This window comes from Echinops telfairi, unplaced genomic scaffold (genome assembly GCF_000313985.2).
Source record: "Echinops telfairi isolate 266 unplaced genomic scaffold, ASM31398v2 ScPeMD7_3533;HRSCAF=4204_0, whole genome shotgun sequence".
In the NCBI taxonomy this organism is placed as follows: Eukaryota; Metazoa; Chordata; class Mammalia; order Afrosoricida; family Tenrecidae; genus Echinops; species Echinops telfairi.
The window spans coordinates 40,053,423-40,070,870 of NW_022107431.1; the positions used below are offsets into that span (position 1 = coordinate 40,053,423).

General features: G+C 42.7%; 1 protein-coding gene across 1 annotated transcript in view; it reads left to right on the plus strand.

Annotated features, from left to right (window-relative positions):
* The window catches only part of FIG4 (FIG4 phosphoinositide 5-phosphatase), a 151,869-nt gene that overhangs the window by 56,735 nt on the left and 77,686 nt on the right, over positions 1-17,448 (plus strand). The window contains exons 6-11 of the mRNA XM_045294607.1: positions 2,689-2,837; positions 3,820-3,948; positions 7,204-7,304; positions 13,377-13,539; positions 13,928-14,025; positions 17,017-17,150. Coding sequence (XP_045150542.1) covers positions 2,689-2,837; positions 3,820-3,948; positions 7,204-7,304; positions 13,377-13,539; positions 13,928-14,025; positions 17,017-17,150 — 774 coding nt within the window. The remainder of the gene's footprint in view (positions 1-2,688; positions 2,838-3,819; positions 3,949-7,203; positions 7,305-13,376; positions 13,540-13,927; positions 14,026-17,016; positions 17,151-17,448) is intronic.

The following is a 17,448-nucleotide window of genomic DNA, read 5'->3' on the forward strand; positions in this document are numbered from 1 at the left end:
GTTAGATGCCTTCTTGTGGTTGTTTTGACTTGCATCTCTGATCGCTAATGATCCGGAGCATTTTCTCATATGTTTATTGGCCGTATGGGTCTCCTCCTGAGTGAAACTTCTTTTCAGCTCTTTTGCCCACTTCTTCAAGGGGTTAACTGCTTTTCTAGTTTTGTAGGCAAGGAGGGTATTGTAGATTTTCATAGTAAGCCCTTTGTCTGTTGTGTCATTGCTAAAAATCCTCTTCCAGTCTGTGGTTGCCTTGTTACTCTCTTGGTGAAGTCTTTTGAGGCACTCAGGTGTTTTATCCTTAGTAAATCCCACTTGTCAAGACGGTAACTCTTTATGGGAGTAGAAAGCCCCATCTTTCTTCCACAGATGGCTGGTGGTTTGAACTACTGACCTTGCAGTTAGCAGCCCAATGCATAACCACTATGCCACCAGCACTCCAAACTAAAGAACAGGCAAGTAAATTGCGGTAAAGCATCACGATTTTGTGCTATATTGCCACAAATGGGCTCATTACATGGATTTGGTTGATATAGTGTGATTGTGATAAATGGAAAACTATATTCACTTAAATGTCCAAATTAAAAGGAAGAACACAAAGTAGGATGTGCTAAATAAGAGCTTGAGTCTTAGAGCTAAAAGGGGGTCTAACACAGTGATTCTTAACCTGTGGGTCGCGACCCCTTTCACAGGGGTCGCCCAATTCATAACAGTAGCAAAATGACAGTAATGAAGAAGCAACAAAAATAAGTTTATGGTTGTTGGGGGTCACCACCACATGAGGAACTGTATGAAAGGGTCGTGGCGTGAGGAAGGTTGAGAACCACTGGTCTAACAAGTCTGTAGGCATTGATTGGTGTTTTATACTGAAAGGGAACTTACATTTTTTGTCTTTGTAATGAATTGTTAGCAACTCAGACATCCCTGCCATCAAGCCCACTGTGACGCCTGCCCCTGGGGTGTTGTGAGCCATTGCCTGGGCCGCTGTCCTCAAGGTCAGCAGCTGGAAACCACCAGCCACCCCTCCGGAGAAAGAGGAGGCCGTCTGCTTCCTGCCGCGGTTACGGCTTAGCAAACTGTCCTATAGGTTACTACGAGTTAATTATTGATAGAGTTAACTCTTTCCTTACCTATGACATCAAGGTTATTAAGTAGAACGGAGTGATGGAAAACTAGGGAAAGTGAATTATTTTTCTGTTTTTGGCCTCTGCCATCTGCGTTTGCGTCCTCAGGCGCACTGTCTGTTCCCAGCACTGCTTGCGTGTCTGCTGCTCTCGGCCGCACCATCTGAGCAGTCCCCGCTGCCCATTCTCAGCTTCTTCTGAGCCCCGCACCAGGCCCGGATAGGGCTGCTCCTGAAGGAAAAAGATGTAGGTTCCTCTCTGCGTCTCTTAGATAGCCTTTTTAAAAGATGACTGCATTCTTAAGACTTTGCTGGAAAACTATTTGTTTTAGCTAGATTGTTAAAAACCAACTTTTCCTGCTCTTTTAAAAAAATCATTTCATTGGGGGCATTTACAGCTCTTATCACAATCCATACATCCATCTATTATGTCAAGCAGATTTGTACATTTGTTACCATCATCATTCTCAAAACATTTTCCTTCTACTTGACCCCTTGGTATTAGCTCCTCATTTTTTCCCTCCCTCCCCCCCCATCCCTCCCTCATGAACCCTTGATCATTTATACTTTTTTTTCATGTCTTACACTGACCGATATCTCCCTTCACCCACTTTTCTGTTGTCTTCCCTCTGGGAGGGGGCTATATGGAGATCATTGTGATAGAAAAACCAACTTCTTAATACCACTTTTCAACCTGTGAGATTAGAGTGAGTAGATGGATCAAGCAAATGTGGTCAGATTGATTCCACAGAGGAAACAAAAAGTCAGTTTCAATCAGATGATCAGAATCAATTAAGGAAGGAACTAATCATTAAAATAATGTATGTGAGTCCAGGCAGAATTGTTAACATTCATCTTTAAAATTATGCCCCCAATACTTTCAAAACAAATTTGCATATATGTCTAAAGAATGCTAGTTACGTTCTGAAATTCTATGCCAATAATATATGAGAACTGTATTTCAAAAGGTAGTGGTTATGCAAAATAAGAATCATAAAGGGTTTTCTTTTGGCTTAAAAATATAAAATTCTTTTTTCTCTCTCTCTTTTTTGCTGAGAGATTATTGTGGCTGTTCCTTTCTTACGACACGTTCCTGTGAAATGACATGTGTCATTTGCTTATGTCTGTTGTATCACAAAGCCCAATATAATTAATAATGAATAGAATTGTTTTTGTTCCTGGGTGACTTAGCGAAGGGAGCTATACATTCTTGCAGGGGAGGTTATAGTGCCTACAGAGCTTCCTTTCAGATACATATGCCAGCCGGGTTCCTTGGTTCTTGGCCATGAGCTTAAATTAATTTCAGCACAAAGCAGGCAATGCACTTCGTACAAACCTATAACTATCTTTCTAGTGGCACACCTGCTTACGTCATACCCTGGGTCTCTTCTGTGTCCAATTATGCTCATGCTTTGCTTTGTTTTAAGTGCTTATATGAACAGCACCACTTCCAAGTAAAGGAACAGGTGCTAGCCCGTCAGTTCACACATTTTACTTCCACAGGGAGCCAAGACCATGGACACTGCTGTGCTTTTATAGTTCTTAGTAAATTTCAATTCTGCTCTCAGTTACAGCTATGATTTGTCCCACTCTCTTCAATATAATCTCACTGTCTTGCGGATGCCCCTGGAGATGCTGAAGTCAGAAACGACCCAGGCTCGCCAAGAGAGCTTTGATATCTTTGAAGATGAAGGATTGGTTACACAGGGTGGAAGCGGTAGGTTATTGTTAGTTTATCCAAGCCTGTTAATGCAACATCCACGAAATGGCCTCTTATTAAGTAGACTTACATTTCTCCCTCTCTCTCTGCTCTTCGTCTTGACTTAGGGTAGTTCTACTACATGAACTTGACCTGTTTGTTTTTATAGAAATCTTGATCACCATGTAATTTCATTTGTATGCTGATATTTCCTAGTAATCATTCATGTCATTAAAAAATATTTAGGGAATGCATTCAGTTCTAGACTTTTGGAGATATTTAAATGGAGAATTGTTTTTGTTTTGAGTATTAGAGAATACATGCCACCCTTTTTCCGCCGTAGAGACCAGTTCCAAAAGGACCGTTGTGGAAGCAGAATGGTTTTGATTGCCTGCTCTCCAGAACTGTCACAATTTTTTAAGCTATTGCTTCATCAATCTCCTTATTGCTTCTTTTAGGCTTCATACAAGTTCAGTCAAACTCGTTGGTTATTTAATTCATCTGCATGTGCTGATTCATGCTTGATGAAATTTAACAAGCAATTTAACTTCAGAATTACCTGGAGTGCTGGTTAAAATGTGGATTCTGATTCAGTGTACGTGGGATGGGAAGGTAGATTCTCAGCTGGGGGTTGAAACGGAATGGACCAGTTGGATATTCCGGTTTGACTTAGGCACTCAACCCTCGAGCTCTGTTCCCCTCCCCAACTCTATGTTGCCTCTCAGCTTTCTACTGCATTTGCTCGCATGTTCTTAATGTCTCCAGCATTCTCTCTCACATTAAATGCTCTCACAAATCACAACTTGTGAGTATGCTCTGCCTTTGTGCGGAGTCCCTGCTGTGTTCTGGGGGAGGAGGTCCTTGGGAGCTACCAAAACATAGCGGTGTTCTCAATCAGGCCTCGTACGTTGAAGTTAAAAGCAAAGTTTAGGAACTTAAAAAATAGCTTGATTTTCAACCAGTGGTCTGGATATTTCTGATGCTGACTCTTCTTTCTCAGGTGTGTTTGGGATCTGCAGTGAACCATACATGAAGTATGTGTGGAATGGCGAGCTTCTGGAAGTAATTAAAAACACTGTCCACCGTGACTGGCTGCTATATATTATTCACGGATTCTGTGGACAGTCAAGTATCCTTTTTTAAAGAACAGTTATGATGTCTATTAACTCTCACTGTCATAGAGTCGATTCTGACTCATAGCGACCCTATCGGACAGGATAGAGCTGCCCCATGTGGGCTTCCACCACTATAAGTCTTAGTGGGAGTAGAAAGCTTCATCTTTCTCCCATGAAGTGGCTGGTGGTTTCAAACTGCTGACCTTGCGGCTAGCAGCCAATGTGTAACCACTAAGCCACCAGGGCTCCTAGACCCATTTAGTGGAAATATAAAGAGGAATGTGGACTACCTGGTCAGAAAGGTCCATCGAGAGCCAGGAGAAAGTGCTCTGTGTATACAGTGGATGGAGTCTTCGGCAGTAAGACTGAGTGAAGGGGGGAGACCACTGACAAGTCAGGAGGATGGGGCGGGCTCCGGAGAGAAAAGCAGAAGTCGGGCAGTACAGAAAGGCCAGGGAAAGTTAGGAGTGGGGAAGCATCATAAGTAAACTGTACACCCCAAACACCAAACCTACTGCCGTGGAGTCTCCTCTGACTAAACAGGGTTTCCAAAGCTGTCAATCCAAATGGGGCAGACAGCCTCATCTTTCTCCCTTGGAGTGGCTAGTGGGTTGGGTTTAAACACCGACTGTGCGGTTAGCAGCCCACTCACCAGCCCACAGCACTGTCAGGACTCTTTACCATGCATGCGTGTACATAAAGAAGTGGATGTATATGGGAGTGTTGCCGTGGTTTGCATGGAAAACTACTAGGAGGTATGGTGGTACTTTTGGGCTGAATCAACCAATTAACCAACACCCCCCACACCCCACCCCACCAAACTCACTGCAATTGAGTTGATTCTGACGCATAGCAACCCTATAGGACAGCGTAGAACTGCCCCTGTGGGTTTCTCAGACTGTCACTCTTGACAGGAAGAGAAAGCCTCGTCTTTCTCCATCGGTGCGGCTGGTGGTTTCCAACTACGGATCTTGTGGTTAGCAGCCCAATGGGAAACCGCTACAGCCCCTGGGCTCCTTCAGGAGACTGACATATGCAAAAGAGAATTTCGGAGGCTGAGTCGACCACTGTTTCTAAACTGGGTTAAGTTAAATGATACTAGAAGGTTTGGGTATAAGGTGGGCACGAGAAATCACGGAGTGGTAGTGTTAAAGAGCCCTGGCACTGCAAGTCGTTACGTGCTCAGTTGCTAATAGAAAGATTGGCGGTTCCCCTCTACCTAGTGACTCCTTTCCCGTAAAACTTGCCACCCAGGAAGCCTGTGGGTTGGGTTGACTGTGCCCCATGGGGTTCGCTGTGAGTCAGAATGGGCCCACTGGCGCACAACAACAGCGTTATGCACTGGGGGAGGTGCTGAGCTCAATTTTATCATCTTTCTTTCATAGCCTCCTCTTCCATTTAATCCCTGGCTCTGTGGAAAACCTCCCACGAAAGCGCTCCTCTGTCATGAGGTCCAGGGGGCAGCGCATGCCTTCTGGAGGCAGTCACGAGCGTTCTCATCTCACGGCTGGAGATCTTGCCCGGTGTTTGGGCACCAGTGTGTTTCCTGGTTGACAGAAGTACATGTGGTGCAAGCTTTAAAGGAAGGGTTGTCTTGCGACCCTCTAGGAGGTGAATGGACGGTGGTCATGAACTCTTGGCCCAGAGCATTTGCAAGGCAATCGGCAGCTGGAGAGGCGAGCCTTCTTCGTGGCAAGTGCAGGCGAGGAGCGGCTAGATGCAAACAGATGTTCTGGACAGATGACGAGTGAGATTAAGGGCTGCACTTGAAAATCAGGCTCATTACCTCATAATCATTTCCACCCAGTGAGTGGGATCATCCACTTAATCAGTCACTAAATGAAAATGAGCTTTGGCCTTAAGTTGCTTTTGTCTGACTGGTTTTTACCACCAAGGACCAAAAAATCAAGTGCGACCGTTCCTAAAAGGTAGCTCTCCACCGTTTTGTAGTCTAGAGCTGGCTCCAAACTCCAAACCAAAGTCATTGCCATTGAGTCGATGCCGAATCATAGTGACCCTATAGGACAGGGCAGAGCAGCCCCTGTGAGTTTCAGGGACTGTTCCTCTTCACGGGAGTAGAAAGCCCTGTCTTTCTCCCCCAGAGAGGCTGGTGGTTTCAAACGGTTAATCTTACTCTTTGCAGCTCAATGTGTACCACTACGCCACCTGGGCTCCTCAGAATGTCTTTCCTAATTTTTTAATAGTAATCAGCAGCACATATTGTGATTGTATAGATCATTAGTTAAGCAATGAGTCTACTCTTCACCTTACCAAGCACCTAACAAATTCCAGAAGTCTGTGGTGATATGATTAATTGCTGTTTTGTGAACATATACCACAGCTGAGCTCTACATAGGCTATTTCATTTAGTTCTCCTCCCCCTAAGAAAGCGCTTCCTCCATTTTCTACAAGCTGCAACTGAGGCCGGGAAAGTTAAATATGGTCACCTAACGAGGAAGCTGTATTTATCAGGCAATTCACAACAATTCACTCGGTTTTCGGTTGTTTCTGTTTGCACTGCTTTCTTTGCCCCTCAAAACGACGAGGACTAGAAACACTGATGAAGATCGAAGACGACAGCCTTCAGTCTGGATTACATGGCAGGGTAACGAAAACAGGGATCGTTGCCACCGGACCATAGACAACAGAGATTAACAGAGAAGAACACTGAAGTGGCTCAGGGCTTCACTTTACTTAATCGACGACTGTTGTGCAGGGAAGCAGCAGCCAATGAATCAAACCATGTACTGCTCTGGGTGAATCTGCAAAAGACCTTTCTGAAGTATTCACATCCTTTACTTGGCTCTAAGGAAGTACCAGCTTCCCCCCCCCCCCCCCCCCCCCCCAGGCTGGTTACCCTGCACCTGTTTTCTATTTCCCGCCACACTCATAGGAACAATCCATCCCTTAGGCAGGGCCAGTTGTTGTCCTCATACCTGTGTGATTCTGAAGAGCAGCCAGTTCCATTTCTGTTCCATTCGTGGGTGGAGCTTTTAGTTGCTCTTTAACCTGTGGACACTGTTGGGTCATCGTAGGGCTGCTAGCCCCAAGGCCAGCTGTTCAAACCCACCAGCTGCTCCCCTGGAGAAAGATGAGTCTGTCTGTTCCTATAAAACTTTATAGTCCCCAAGCCCTGGGTAGGATCACTATATTTGTAATTGACTTGATGGCAGTGTGTTTCAATTTTGACTTTCACCTGTGAGACATGATGTATGTAAATATGTACGCAGCAGCCACAAGTGCTCAAGGGCTTTAACTTGCTTCTTCAGAGCTGTTGATCTATGGACGGCCAGTGTATGTCAGCCTCATAGCACGAAGATCCAGCAAGTTTGCTGGGACCCGTTTTCTAAAGAGAGGCGCCAACTGTGAGGTAAGATGAAAAGCAACAAGACATATTCAAGGTCTAAAACGTAAAAATTACAAAAACATATTAAGAAGCTGTATGCTAATTATTCAGAAGTAAAACCAATTAAGACTCTATGTGCTTAGATTTAGAATAGAAAGTTTTAAGAATGAAAAAAAGCAGCAAGTCTGGCATCTTATTCTTGAACACCAGCATCTATATGGCTATATATAGATATATATGCTAAATAAATGCAAAGCTATATAGGTATATTTAGCTTTCTTGACATACATGAAGCAAAGTGAAATTTCTGAATTTTGGATATTATCAAGAGAATAATGAATTTCCCAGGGCATCTGAAACTTGTGAGAACTATGACTAATATACAGATGTTTTGAGAAGTCAGTTATCTGAGAAAGTTACGTAATGCTGTAGGGAGTTATGAAAATGTCTAAGGTTTGGGAGGATGAGCTGTTTCTGTAATATACCTGAAGGTATCGTACCTACTTAATGTCGAGATGAAATTTGCAAACCCCCTCCACCGAGGAGTAAGTGGGGGGCAGCCCTCATTGGAAGTAAGCCCTTGATCAGAAGACGAGGAAGAGCAAAGCACTGCAGACCCTTGGGCTCCTCGCCCTTCTCCAGCTTCTCTCAGGACACACGACTTCTGCTCCGTACTTAGAAATGACAACACAAACCCATGTGCCCTGCTGTCAGCCCATCATCTCTCTGATTGGCTGGCTGTCATTGTGAGAAACAGCTTGAGCCTTAAGCAAATGTATGATTGAGTTGACAGGTCGAGTCAGGCATTGGGTTGTGATCCTGCATAAAAATAGTAAAATTTTCCTTGAAATTTGAGAACGTTTATAACTGATACTTTCAGAAGAGTATTTGAACTTTGCGGCTATATTATTTTTTAGTATCTTGAGGATAACCAACAGAAATGTTGCTAATCATTCTGAATGATTCTCTCTCATATCCTTATGTACTTTTATAGGTAAAGCTATTTCCAACACCCCATCCTCCCTTTCTCTTAATTTTCCGTGCCCACTAGCCTTTGACTCATTTTTTGTGGTGGTTCTTTCCCCTTGCTTTTCAGAATTAAATTTTGATATTCTGCTGGCCTTTCTAGCCTGCTATCTAATTTCATATATTTGTATCTGTTTTCTCTTCCTCCTCCTCATTTTGTACATGGGATCCCCAATTCTGAACTGATTGATGGCACTTCACTACCACCATTCCACCACTTATACCACTCAACCAGTTCTCTTGTATCACTTGTACCACGTGTATTATTAGCTAGTTCATTCTCTGCTATTCTTCCCCTCCTTCCTCCAGCAATTGTAGTGGCTTATGATTCACATATCATACAATTCAGTAGTCCGGTCACTTCAAGAGAAGTTGTATAATCATCACCACAGTTTTAGGACATTTTCTTCTTTCTTTTACCCACTGTTATTAGCTTCCCATTTCCCCTAATCTCCCTTGCCATATCCCCAAAGAATCAGGGGTCCAGTTACTGCCTTCATGGATTTACCTACCCTGGATTTCATATACAGAAAAAACTTAAAAAGCAAACAAAAAACTAACAATAACAAAGTCAAACGATAAAAAACCTTAATTGAAAAGAAAGCAGAAAAAATGAAAAACTAGAGCAATAGAAATATTAGAAAACATTAAAAACTAGATCATTTAAATATGCATCATGAGGGAGAGCAAATGACAGAGTGCTAAAGATTAATCTAACTGCATCTGCAACAATCCATTTTCCATTGCACTGTGCCTGATAGAAAGGCTGTTCACATCCTTGGCCCATGGTCAGTGGGGATTCACCAGAGCCTCGATTCCTGTGTGTTTCCCCTTCTTTTTCTTTCTTTCATTTTAAAAACTGAAACAGTTTTAAATGAATCAAAAGAGATCAAATGATAAAATATTACATTTTAACCAAAGACCTCTGTTATAATCGACTTTGCAATGCTCTCTTTCTGATAACAAGGATATTCACATCCCTCAACTATGATATCCTATTCTTTTAAAAAATAGTTTTATTGATATAAAATTCACACATCATACACTTCCGGAGTTAAGTTGTTTTTAAAAAGAGTTGTATATACATCATCATAATTAGTTCTAGTGCTCCCTCTCCCTCCCACATTCATTATCTGTTTCCCAATTTTCCTCCCACCCACCCATTTCCGTCCTGATAAACCTTTCATCTGTTATGGTCTCTATACATCCACTCCTGTGCTTCATAAACTAGGAAACCTAACATAAACAATTAAAAATAAATCTAAAGATTAAAAATAAAGAGTAAGCAAGAAAACACTACCAGCAATAATATAAAAAGCCAGAGAAGAAATTTCTGTATGGAACAAGCTATTCTCTGCTATTCAGGAGAGCCTAGAGCAAATTCAGGTTGGGTCAAGAGGGAGGCCAACTGACTAAGTATCATATTATACCATAGTTCCATCTACCATAATCAAGTTTACAATAATCTTTGTCTGATAGCAAAGCTGTTCAAGTCCCTCACCTGTGGCCAGAGGGGATCTGCCAGAGGCTTAATCTGCTCTACAAATGGATCTTGGGTTCCCACTGCCCTCCATAGGATTCTACAAATTGAGTGTTCACAATTTAAGCTCTGATACTTTTCCCTTCATCATATTTGGATTTCGTTATTATCTTTGGATCACATAGGCTGGTGTGGTTCTTCCATGTGGACTTCGTTGACACCTCACTTCGATAGCTGTTTGTTTCAGAGCAAGCCTTTAAGACCCCAGATGCTATTCCAGTAGATAGCTGGGCACCATCTCCTTTCTTCACCACACTTTAGCACCTTCATCTTCAGTGATCTCTTCATGAAGGTTAACATCGAGCAGGGCCATGTCATAAGAGCTCTGTTCTTGGATTGGGGCTAAAATTAAATGGAAGTCCAGACTCCATCTGCATGTCCAGGGGTTATGGATAACTCTGGTTAATTTTAGCCATTATATTATCATTTTATGACCAAAACAGCAACAAAAAAGCCCCAAACAAATAAACAAACCCCCTCCAAACAAAAAAAAAGAAAAACATTGTCAATCATCCCCTTGGGGTATAAGGCTATTGCATTGATAACATCAGTAATTTATCCAATGGCATAGAATTTAAGAGACTGTTGAGAAGAGGAATTTTACGATCCACGAGTTGTTGCTTTGTACAGATTGAACTCTTGAATGATGGAGCTCTGTTTACATGGAGCATGGGGGTGGGTGGTAGGGGAAAATGTTCTGTAACGTTCCTTACAGGAGCAGATCCTTGTCTATCAGATCAATACCTGTCATATTAATGTAAGGTGCATATTAATGTAAAATGCATATATGGTGGTTCATTTCACCAGTCTTGGGGTGTCTATCTTTTGCTTTCTGTCCCATCAGGAAATTTCACTCCTAAGTCCAAGGGTTACAGGTAGTTTTGAGGTAGGGCCCAGTTTGTTCAGTCAGGCTTCCATATTGCATCCTTCTGGTGTGGCCCTTGGGGGATGCCATGTTCCCTGTAAGGCCAGCATCTAAGGTCATCAAAGTGCTTAGTCCATGGTGTGGTTCATCAAGAGTTGGGTAGAAACTTATTCAAAGTGTCGACCCAGGAACAGAAAACCAGGTTTATTCTCCTCTTTGGTTCCCTACAATTATTGTCTGGTATCCCTTCCAGATGTGAGGTTGCTCCTTTTCATTTACCCACCATATCCACCAACAGAAGTATCGTGCCTCCTCTGACACGTGGGCGCTCCCCCCACTGGTTTTAGTTTGTTTTCCTGTAGGGGTCTCCCCTCATTCCTGCGGAGGTCTGTGGAGTTGTCACAGCCTTGTCTCAGTATTTTATGGCTCCAAGTGGATGGTCTTCTCCCCCCCCACCCCCTTCCTGAGGGAGGGACCCCAGATGATGTGAGGTTTCTTCTTTCTAGGTGGTTCTTACGAAGTGCATGTAAGGGGGTGATGTATGGTTCATGTCTGCTAGGTAGACTTTCTACCCCTTTGTTTGGGAAGCGGCCTCTAAAACTTGTGGAACTGGTGTTTCTCCTTAGAGTGGTGGACTCATACACATACAATATTTGCTCTTTTGTGATTGACTAACTTCACTCAGCATCATGGCTTCCAGGTCCTTCCACGTCACGTGGTGTCTCATCACTGTTTTTTAGGGATGCAGAGTATTCCATTGTGTGTATGAACCCTAGTTTCTCTATCAATTCTTCCACAGTTGGGCATTTGGGCAACTTGCAGTTTCCCGGGAGCTGCTGTAAACATGGGGGGAGCATAGATCCACTCATGTTTTGTCTCATTTCTTTATGGTATATGGCTAATAGTTATATTGCTGGATGGTATGGGATTTCAATTCTCAGTTGCTTTAAGTATTGCCATATCATTTTCATAGTGATTGTATGTATTTACAAGTCCACTGAGAGTGTATATGAGTTCTAGTCTTTACAACCTGATTAGCATTTGTTGTTTTCTGTTTTTTGAATTGGGCTAGCATTGTGGGTGTGAGGTGGCACCTCACTGTGGTTTTAATTAGCATCTCCTGGATGGTTAGTGATCGTCAGCATTTTTTCACGTGTTTCATTCATTTTTGGTAAACTATCTGTTCATGCCTTTTGCCCACTTAATTAGGTTGTTTGCTATTTTCTTATTGAACTGTTGTAGAGTTCTGTAAATTTTGGTAATTAGACCCTTGTCCGATGTGTCTTGGTGAAAATTTTTTCCCAACCTGTGAGCTTTCATTTTACTCTCTTGATGTGCATAAATGATGTATTTTCAACATGTCCCAGTCACCTATTTTGCCTTAAGTTTGTTTCCATTTTCGCATTGATGATCCTGAATCCAACTTGAGTTCATTTTTGTGCATGGGGAGAGATAAGGGTCTTGTTGCATTCTTCTGCATATGGAAATCCAGTGTGTCCAACACCGTTTGTTGAAGAGAGCTGTCTTTGTCCCCTTGGATAATTCTTCATCTTTTGTTGAAGATTAGTTCCCTGCAGGCTAATGCATTTTTGTCTGGATTTCCTGTTCAGATCCATCGGTCTCTATACATCTCATTGTCGCAGTCGCAGGCTGCTTGACCACTGTGACTATACAGAGGTTTGTTGGGCAGGCAGTGCCAAGCCTCCGACTTGGTTCTTCTTTGTAAGTTCTTTGCTTATCCTAGGTTTTTTGCCTGCCCATATGAAATTGGTTCTTCTATTTCCTTAAAGAATGTATTTGGGACTTGGATTGCATTTTATCTGTAGATTGTTTTAGATAATAATTACATTTTCAAAATATTGTCTGCCTGTTCATGACCATGGGATAGTCTTCCATTTATGTAGGTGTTTTTTGGTTTCTTGAAGTTCTGTAGTTTTCTCTGTAGAGCTCTTTTGTTTCTTTAGATTTATTCCTAATATTCATCTTTTGTGTGGTTATTGTAAATGGTATTGTTTTCTTAATGTCTTTTCTGTAGCTCTCTTTGCTCACATGTGGGAAGCCGATCGATTTCTGGTTGTTACTTTTGACACTGCTACCTTGCCAAATCCCTTGATTCTTTCCAGCAGGCTTTTTGGGGAGACCTTTGGGTTTTCTATATATGGGATCATATATATCGTCTGCAAATAGCCAGAGTTTTACTTCTTCTCTGCCTATTTGCATTTCCCTGCTTTCTTTTTGTCGTTTGATGGCTCTAGCTGAGCCTTCCAGTACAATGTGGAGTAACTGTTGATAGGGACATGCTTGTCTGGTCCATTTTCAATGCAAATGCTTCTCGTTTTTCCCCATGGAGCATCGTGATGTTGGCTGTTGGTTTTTTGTATCTGGCTTTTATGATGTTGAGGAATTTCCCTTCTATTCCTATTTTGTTGAGTGTTTTTATAAAAAAAATGGATGTTGGATATTGTCGAATGATCTGCTATTCTTAACTACCTTCCTTATTACATTTTCATGGTTTGACTTATGTGCACACTGAATGTTGATTAACATTCACCTTAAAAAAAAATGTCTAAGGGTGGGAATCGTAGTTTCATTGTCTACTTGATTTTTTCCACTAAGCATTTTTAGAGAGACGAAATAATAACTTTAAATGTGTGCTTGTTTTCAGGGTGATGTTGCCAATGAAGTGGAGACAGAGCAGATACTCTGTGACGCGTCTGTGATGTCTTTCACTGCAGGAAGTTACTCTTCCTACGTGCAAGTTAGAGGATCAGTTCCCTTATCCTGGTCTCAGGACATTTCAACCATGATGCCCAAGCCCCCCATCACTTGTATGTGGCACAGTCTTTGTAACCACAGCTCTTCTTTCCCCACATTTAGAGAGAATGAACTATTGTCAAATCACATCAATGATTTAGCTTTCACTGCTATGATAGGTCATTTCAGAAAACGTTTAATTTTTATGCAATAATGTTAAATGGTTTCTTTAATTTTGGCTGTTCTTAAGTGGTTTGTATTTCACGCCAGAATGGTTAAGAGTCCCTCGGCTTCCATAATAGATGATAAATAAGAGTCACTGAAGATCAGTTGAATTGTATTGTGTCTAAAGACATAAAACAAAACAAACAAACAAACAAACAGACAAAAAAGCCAGCACTACTTTTGTTCCTGCTTGCCGATTTCCATCCTGCTAGTCATTCATCCTCTCTCCCTCCTCAGTGGACCAGGCAGATCCGTTTGCGCGCGTGGCTGCCCTTCACTTTGACCAGATGCTTCAGAGGTTTGGCTCTCCCCTCATCATCTTGAATTTGGTGAAGGTATGGTATACTTTTGATGTGAAATTCAAACTCAGTGTGAAATCTGTTTCCTGGTCTTTTGTTTTTAACGTTTGATTTTTTATATTGTGAGTGTAGTCTGGGCAACCTTTTCCTCATCACTAGTCAACAGCCATGGAAGCAGTAGTCAAGAAATCACACGACGTGTTGCACTGGGCGAATGGGACGCACAAGACCTCTTTAAAGGGCTAAAGAGCCAAGAGGTCACTTTGAGAAGTAAGGTGCACCTGACCTAATACTATCTGATACATGTGACTGTAAAGTGCCCCTCCCTGATTTCTCATGTTTATCTTTGTTTCTGAAAATGTCAAGTTCAGTGGATCTAAAACTGCCCTTGCGCATGGTTCCGTGACAATAAAAGGCAACCAAACATGGCAATAGCTAAAGAGTAGCTAGAGCAGGACATGGGAATTAGGTGCTGTTTAGGGTTAGGGGGAATTGTCATTTTTGACATTGGCTGTTTGCTCATAAGATAAACCCAAACCAAACTCAGTGCCAGCGTCCTGATGCCATCTCACAGTGACCCTGTCTGTAGAGGGTTTCCAAGCCTGGAAGTCTTTACGAGAGCAGGTAGCCTCACCGTACTCCTGCATTTGTAGGGAGGCTTTTTGATTTCAGTTCACCTGGAAGGAGCTGTGATTACAGAGTCACAGATTGCACGTGTGTATGGAATAACACAACACAATTTTTTGTCTTTATTTTACCACATGACGTCGATAAAGTGAACTGCTTCTCTGTTTCTTTTCTCTTTCACCCTGTGCTGTGAATAGCCCTAACCCACCCATTGTAGAAGTGTGGAGCCGTTTTGCAGCAATCCAGGTACCGTCAGTGCTGCTACAGGAAGTTGCCCAGGGACCCAGAATAAGTTGTAGATTAGAGGTTTATCACTCAGGGGCCATGAATAGCCTTTTGAGGGGAGCCTTTAGGGAACAACCTTTGAAGCTGTAAGCAGATCACTTGTGGATGTGAAGTTCTCAGTTGGTTGCTGGAGGCGTCTGTGACCTCAGGGAGGTTCACTTCCACGCAGCCCACTATCACTAACCCACTGTGGACAATACACAAAGTCGATTCTCTAGACCACAGCTTGATTAAATGGCCGTCCCTCTCCAGCCTGTACAATGTCAGATCTGAAATAAGAATGCCAACAACATTATATTAGAATAGCTTTTATTTCCCTAGTTGATTTAAAGTGCCTTTAAGAAAAGTTTCAGCTGCTAGGATTTCATGTTCTCAGCTATAAAAATAAACTAGAAACAGTTTTTATCCAGAGTTGTTTGAACACTTCTCTGAATCAAGCCTAACTCCATTTGATTTGCTCAGCTATAAAATGCCCTTTTAACATTTCTACAATAGTCATCTAATTAAATTCTGTGGAGTAATCATCATACTTGAAAACAGCATAGATTTATTTTGATGTCAACCTCGATGCTCTTCCAGCACCACAGGGTCACGATTGCTGAGTTTTGGTTCCGAGTGAATGCCTGACCCAGCGTCACGATGAAAACCATGAACTTTTTACTGAGCACTGTATGCTTCATCTTATACACACCTCACACGGATGCGCTAGGGAAGATACTATCGTTAACCCATTTTACAGATGAGTAAATGTGAACCAGAGAAGTGAAGGAGACAGTGGTGGTTCAGTGGTAAAATTCTCACCTTCCACGACAGAGGTCCACGTTCAATGCTGGGTCAATGTGTCACATCCACAGCCACCGCCCACCTGACAGTAGAAGCTTGCTGGCATATTTTTATGCTTTGGAGCGGAGCAGAGAGATTAGGAAGAAAGGCCTGGTGATCTACTTCCAAAATATCAGTCAGTTAAAGCCTAAGGGATCTCAACGGCCAGATCCCATTGTGCACGGGATCACTGGGAACTGGAGACTGACTCAAAGGCGGCTAACAGCAACCAAGAATAGGGAAGTTAAGAACCTTGCCCAAGGCCATGGGGCAGAGCCAATGATTTGAGATGCTAGCGCCTCTTGAATGAGCGGCAGTATGGTGTCTAAGGAGGTTTAGCAGGCAAAGGCCAGGGTTAGCTCCACAAATGCCTCTCAACCGCAGGGTTTTGGGGAGACGCGAATTTCAAACCTCTGGAAGTGCCAGTTTAGGAGTTCTCCGTGCAGCCCCAGTGTGTGTCTGCCTGGCCTACAGCTGATGGGAATGGAGCTTCCCTGCAGGGGTCTCTGCTGGCTGAGTAGCCCGTGGGATGCTTGCGGGAGGCTAGTGTGGGTGAGCTGGACATCCGAATGCTCCCCCCAGAATAAAACCTGGTGTTTTTGAGTCTTTCAGCTTCATTAGTTGTTGACTTCCATTTGATATACATATATATTGTATTTAAATTATTTTTAGTAGGTCAGTTTCATTTCAGTATGCTAAAGACTTGGAATGTGTGTGTGTGCACACACATGCACATGCTTTATAAGTATGTTTTTTTGACGTCAGACAGTGTAAGATATGAAAAAATAATAATAATTTATAACTTATCAAGGGTTCATGAGGCAGGGAGGAGTGGGGAGGGAGGGGGAAAATGAGGAGCTGATATTAAGGGCTCAAGTAGAAAGCAAATGAGAATAATGATGGCAACAAATGCACAAAAGTACCACTCATCACAATCCATACATATACATACACAACGGATGTATATGTATGGATTGTGATGAGTGGTACAAGCCCCCAGTAAAATGATTTTAAAAAATAAAACTATTCCATATGAAAAAAAAAAGTGATTAAAAACAAAAAGCCCTCACTGCCATTAAGTCAATTCCAACTCATCGCAGGGACCCTCCAGGACAGGCTGGAACTGCCCCTGCGGGGTTCACGAGACTAGTTCCTCAGGCACGGAAAGCCCTGCTTTCGTTCCCGGAGCGGCTGGTGATTTCAAACAGCCAGCCTTGCCTGGCCACGATGCCCCCGGGCCTCCATGTCAGAAGTGACCCGAAGACTCAACATGTTTGTTTGTTTTGAACAAAGGAACGCGAGAGAAGAAAACATGAGAGAATCCTGAGTGAAGAACTCGTGGCGGCTGTGACTTACCTCAACCAGTTTTTGCCTCCTGAACATACTATTGTTTATATCCCTTGGGATATGGCCAAGTACACCAAAAGGTGAGTAGTCATGTTGTCTGCCTATGGTATTTCCCTTTTCTTGTATCGCAAACTAGCAGTGAGCGGATCTCTATGGCAAAGTGAATGCTACACTTTTCATTTCCTTCATGAACCCACTGAGGGGTATGTAATTGGAGTGTTGAAGTGGATTGTCCCAACTATTTTGCCGACCGTTTAGGCCATTTGCAAATTCTGCCTGAAATACCAGGTCATTGCAGAACACCTCTCCTCCACTACCAGACTGCGAGGCACCGTTCCAGCTGTTTCTTTCTCTTTCTTTCTGTCTGTCTGTCTCATC